General features: G+C 59.2%; 1 protein-coding gene across 1 annotated transcript in view; it reads left to right on the top strand.

The window, feature by feature from the left end:
- The first annotated feature begins 2,638 nt into the window (after positions 1 to 2,638).
- Positions 2,639 to 5,916, top strand: part of CRABP2 (cellular retinoic acid binding protein 2) — a 6,359-nt gene continuing 3,081 nt past the window's right edge. Inside the window, exon 1 of the mRNA XM_032260664.1 lies at positions 2,639 to 2,932. Within this exon, the coding sequence (XP_032116555.1) occupies positions 2,863 to 2,932 (70 nt within the window). The 5' untranslated portion in view covers positions 2,639 to 2,862. The remainder of the gene's footprint in view (positions 2,933 to 5,916) is intronic.

Here is a 5,916-nt window from a genome sequence, read left to right as displayed (position 1 = left end):
ACCCTCCCTGCCTGCTGCTCCCTGGGGTAACAGAGCTGCTGCAGGCTGAGACCTCAGCCCCAGCTCCTCAGCACCCTGCTTGGGCCCCCTACCCACCTCCCTCAGCCAGGGCTGGAGTTCTGGGCTGAAGCTGGAGCTCAGACCCAGAGCTGCCAAACCGCAAATGCTCACATCTGGAAAGAATTCCTCTCCCAGCCCGACTTCCCTTTGTCTTACTTCTGTCTCTTTGGAAATCAGGGCCAGTTGGCTGGTGGGGGGAGTGGGGAAGTGAGGGGAGGGGAGTGGGCCCAGATCTCCCAGCCCCCCTCCTAGGGAGCCCCACTCCCTGGCTCCAGCCTCCCCAGCAGCCTCAGCCAAGCCATCCAGCCTGTGCTCCCCTGCTGTAGCATCTGGGGGCCAATCACCCCCTCCTATGGATTCTGTCCCTGCGTCCTGGTGACCATCTTTGGGGTGAAGTTTTAACACCCTTAGTCACTCATAAGGCTGTGGGGCAGAGGGACTGCACTGGGTCTTTTGTCGTGCAGGAGGAGGGATGCCTACTGAGCAGGAGGCTGGCTCTTCCAGCTGGGGGCTCAAGAGGGCTGGTGGTGTGGAGATGGACACAATGGCCTGGGTGGGGGAGGCAGCGAGCAGTGAAGGGAAGGAGGGCAGCAGGAGTCTGGTTTCCACCACGTTCCCTCCTCTAGCCTCTCCTCAGCTCTTTGGCCAGGAGCCTGACTTCACTGTCAGAGCCTAATCCCCCTCCTTTACCTACAGCACTGCTGAGCAGGGAGCATGGGGGACGCGCTCGAGCTGTGCCGGCAACCCCAGGCCCTAAGCACTTCCCAGGGATCCCCCTTCCTGCCACCACCTCTGCTCAGCGAGCTCCTTGACCTGCTGCCCTCTTCCTTCCAGAAGCCCAGGACCCCCTACGCTCCCAAATAAGCTCTCCCACACAAAACTTGGACCCCTAAACCCAGGCTGAAGTATACCGCTCCCTTCTTCAAATCTGTTTGTTGGCTATTTCGGGGCGGGGCGCCATAGAGAAGTTCTTTCTGCAGTGGAATCTCCATCCCTCCTGCTGCAGAGTCAGCCGAGCTGCTTTATTTTCTCTGCCCACCCATTTCTGCAGATTTCCCTCTCTGCAACTCGGAGGCCCGACCCCCCCAGTACATTCTGCAGCCTTTAGTTCTCAATGCTGAGGTCACTACGGCCTCTCTCCTCTGGACCTCTTCCTCTGGACTCCTCCCAGCCCCCACCAAAGCCCCCAACTCCCTAGATCTCTTCTGGGTTCTAAGCATAAGGTCTCAGAGATCTGAGAGCGACTGCCTGCTCCACCCTTGGCCACGTTGGCGAGGAGGGGCCAGGGCAGGGACCCAGGGCTGGGGCCAGATGTGGGGTTTTTCTTCCCGCCTTAGAAGGAGCTGGGAGGGAGAGTCACGGGAGGGTGGGGTTTGGGGTGCGGGCAGCGGGGCCACAAGCGTCGGTTCGCCCTGGGTCACCGGACCGAAGGGTCCCCTGCGTTGGACAGGCCGGGACGGTTCCTGTGGCTCCAGTCACTGCATCGCGCCAGGCTCGGCTCCTCTGCGGTTTCCGGCCTCGGGTCCGGGCCTGAGGACCCCCGCCTGACCTCCGTTTCTGTTTCTGTGTCTCCCCGCCATCTCCACTGGGGACTCGCCCACTCCCACTCGGGTCTCTGCGGGAAGCCGTGCCCTCCCCCCACCCTCTTTGATCTCCCGTTTCAAAGCCGCTCGCCAAGGGAGGTCGCTCCTTCCGCCCGTTTTACAGCTCAGGATGGTGACACCTGAGACCCTGCTTCGCCTTCTCCCCGGGCACCCACCCTCCCTCCCGTCTAGGAGGCAGCGCAGCTCGCCAGAGCTCCGCGCCGCTGCCCCCGCCCCCCTCCCTTTCGCCTACCGAGACCCCCTCGGGGCCTGGGGAGCGAAGCAACAGAGAAAGCGCTTTAATAAAGACCTCGCGTCAAGTGACTGGCTGTGACCTCTGCCCTCCCAGCCTCGCGCCCTGGGCTCCTGCTTAACCCTTCGATGGCCGCCCAGCACATTAAGGGGAGCCAGTCGCCCGGCCCCCGCTTCCCGCGTCCCGGGCACTACTGGAGCCCGAAGCGGGGTGGAGGGGTGAGGGGACCGTGCCGCCCCCGCCCAGCCTCTCCGAGTTGTTCCAGCAGGGGGCGCCGTTGCCTCACTTAGATCCCGCACCCCCGAACCCCGGAGCTCCCCAACCCCTTTCTGAGTTCGGAGCGGTCCCACGGATCCAGTTCAGGATTCAACGGAGCCAGGGTTCAACTGCCCATTCCCACCGCCAGCTACGGCTCAAAATCTGGGGTCCGCCCGCGGGTGGGGTCGCCAGGTGTCGGGCGCCAAGGAGTCGAATGCACCGAGTCAGGCTGGGGACGGGTGGGGAACAGGCGAGGCGTGAGGAACTCGGGTGGGGGACAGCCATACACGAGCCCCGAGCATCTTCGCCCGCAGCTGGCTCCCCCCGCCTCGGCGGAGAGCGCGATTCAAGTGCTGGCTTCCCCATCCACCCACTAGCGCAGGAGAAGGCTCTCTCGGTCCCCAGAGAAGCCTGGATCCACACGGGCTAGATCCAGACGTTGGTGGCGGGGGCGCAGGGCCCCCCAGGTGGTGGGGGGCGGAGCGGGAGGCGGGGCCACCTCAATCCTGGGCAGGGGCGGTTCCATACAGGGTATAAAAGCTGTCTGCCAGGGAGCCCTGGCCAGCTTTGGGGTTGTCCCTGGACGTGTCTTGGTTCCTGAATCTCACATCCCGACAAAGGCGACGGCGACGTCTCTTTCGGCTAAAAGATTCAGTGTCCAGTGCTACAGCCTAGGGGTCTAAGGAGACCGCCGCCCGCGCCGCCACCATGCCCAACTTCTCTGGCAACTGGAAAATCATCCGATCGGAAAACTTCGAGGATTTGCTCAAAGTGCTGGGTAAGGAAATGTTCGAGGGCCCAGGCGGTGGAAAGGGGGCTCTGGAGTCCTCCAAGGTGGGGATAAGAAAGAAAGCGGGACCGCAATCAGGGCGTGAGACCCTAGGCGCCTGCATCCCCGAGAAACCTCCGGGTCCCGGGGCGCTGCGCCCGACGCCTAAATCCCGCTTTCTCCTGCGGAGGCCCACCGGTGCCAGCGCTGCGGTGACTCACGGCCTGTGAATCAAGTAGAAACCAGAAGCGCGAGGTCGGCCTCTGGGGGAAGGGGAGGCTGGCCTCAGCGCCTGGACTCGGCGGACCGAGGCACCTGGCTCTCTGCGGTTCAGAAGCTGGTGGAGACCGGCATCCAGACTGCGAGCCCGGCTCCCTACCCTGCGCAGCCCCTCGGAGACATTCCAATCTCCTTCCCGGTGCCCCTGCCGGTAACCTAATCCCTGGCCGGGGGCAGGTTCAATACCCCTCGGCGCCCAGCTCCGCCCACCAGGTGAACTGCTGCTCCAGGGCCCCCAGCCTCCCTTTCCTCCCCCTCTGCACTTTCCACTCTACTCTCCCCACCCCCAATCTGTGAGACAAGTATTTTCCTACAACGAGCAGCTCCAGAGTCCTAAAATCGCTTGGGATAATTATCACTTTCTTGGATTTCAACAGATGGTTTCGTGTGAAACCCCAATCTCACATTCCACAATCTAGGTTCCCCTCTCCCTCCCCATAGACCAGCTGCAGCCCAACTGGGTGTGTTGCTCAAAGGTGGGGGAAACTGAGTCAACCCAGACTGCCCTTCCCACTTTCCCCGCCCACCTTCTGTGTGCCCTCTGGGCCACCTGGGCTAGACGGCTGGGGCAGAGGAGAGGGCCAGGACCTGGTGATGGCAAGAGGGTTGTGGGGGAGAGACGGACGTTAGTTAAGGACCCCAGCCGCTGGGAGCCTAAAGGCAGACCTGCTGCCTTCAATTCCTGCACCGAACAGAGAGGATAGTTGGACTGGGCTGGGCTGAGCTGGGAGAGGGGGGCAGGGAGGGAGGGCACCTGGACTATAGGAATGAGTCTGGATCTAAGAAGAGTCTAGAATGCTGCAGAGAGAGCAGGGATTTCCATCATTCCTTGATGTTAGTTCTCCCTGTGATCTAACCACAATACTTCTTGTAGTCATGGCAGTCTTTCTTGCTCGCCCTTGCTAAACTTAAAGACAAAACTTAGAAATTTTCCCTCTGGAAATCCTAGCTACCACTCCCTCCTCATCTTCTCTGGATTCTGGCCCCTGTCCCCAGTGGATGAGGTGATGGCCTGGCACACCCCCAGGCCCCCGTCCTGCTGTCTTCGGTCTGTTTGTCCTCCCTGCAGGGTCTCTCTCAGCCACGTGCCCTCCTCAGGCCCTGCAGGGGGCAGATTAAAAACAGATTCATTAGACAAACACAGTCCTCACCTCCGTGGGCAGCAGGGGCTCGCTGGAGGGATGTCTTCTCTGAACCCAGGCTTGCCTCTGCAGGAACTTCGGTCCTGGCACACCCCTCTTAGCTCTAGTCAAGGGTCCGTCTCAATAGGACTTGGGGACCTCAGTCATTTCTCCCTTGACCCAGGAGTTCAGCAGCCCACAGTGAGGCTTCTGTGCTCCCCCGGTCAGGGCTTCCTCTCTCCCTCTCTCTTCTGTTTGGAGTAGGGTAGGTATGCTTTGGTGCTGAGGGGAAAGAGGATTTGTTTCTCTAGGAACCCAGGTCTAAAGGAGGTCCAGGGAGCTGGCCAGATCAGGGGCAGGGAAATCCTGCTGCCTGGCGCGGGGCCCTTTCACCCCTGCCTACTGCGTCCCTAGCTCTACTCCAGTGCAGGGTGGTGGGTCAGGCCGGGAGAGGTGGGCGTGTGGAGCTTAGACCTGGGCCCCATCCAGAGGGGCCCCCTGCTCTGCACGTCTTCCTATCTCCCCCACTCCAGTTAATAACTGGGGAGCAGGGAGAAGGGGTCCAATCTGGGCTGGGATAAGGAGGTGCACGGAGTCTGAATCCAGAGGCTGAATGAGATAGTCAGACCCTGTGAGGAGGAGTGGGGGATCCTGGAGTGGGGGACACATCAGGCAGAAGGGGGAGGGCAGGGTCCTTTTCTATTCCTTCTTCTCGTCGCAGAGGGGGTTCCTTTGAGGGGACAGGGGCATGAGAGTTTTCCAGAAGGGCAGATGAGCACGGTGCCTAATGCAGGCAGCTCTGTCTGAGCTCCAGCCCGGCTTTTTGTTCTTCTTTTCTGTTTTTTTTAGACAGAGTCTCACTCTGTCACCCAGGCTGAAGTGCAATGGTGCAATCTGGGCTCACTGCAACGTCCACCTCCCAGGTTCAAGCAATTCTTCTGCCTCAGACTCCCAAGTAGCTGGGATTACAGGCATGCGCCACCACACCTAGCTAATTTTTTGTATTTTTAGTACAGACGGGGTTTCACCATGTTGGCCAGAATGGTCTTGATCTCCTGACCTGGTGATCCACCTCCTTGGCTCCCCAAGAGTCGGGATTTCAGGCATGAGCCCCCGCCCCCGGGCTTTTTTTTTTTTTTTTTTTTTTTTAAGAGACAGGGTTTCTCCATGTTGGTCAGGATGTCAGGATGGTCTCAAACTCCCTCCCAAGGTGATCTGCCCACCTCGGCCTCCCAAAGTGCTGGGATTACAGGTGTGAGCCACTGCGCCCAAACTTTTTTTTTTTTTAAATAAAGGTGTGATCTCACTATGTTGCCCAATCTTGTCACAAACTTCTGGGCTTAAGCAATCCTCCTTCCTCAACCTCCCAAAGTGCTGGGGTTACAGGCATGAGCCACAGCACCTGACCCTTTGCCTTCCTTTTATCAGTAAAAATAATACCAGCAATAATAGCTATTGTTCCCTGAAAACTTAAGAGTGTGCCTGGCACTGTGTGTGCCAAGTCCTAAACACATACCCTCCCATTTGATTGGCTATTTCTTTCTTTCTTTTCTTTCTTTTTTCTTTTTTTTTTTTTTTTTTTTTTTTTTTTTT

Source organism: Sapajus apella, unplaced genomic scaffold (genome assembly GCF_009761245.1).
Source record: "Sapajus apella isolate SASKATOON/1434 unplaced genomic scaffold, GSC_monkey_1.0 scaffold119, whole genome shotgun sequence".
Classification (NCBI taxonomy): Eukaryota; Metazoa; Chordata; class Mammalia; order Primates; family Cebidae; genus Sapajus; species Sapajus apella.
Note: the sequence above shows the minus strand (reverse complement) of the source record. Positions and strands in the feature narration are given on the sequence as shown.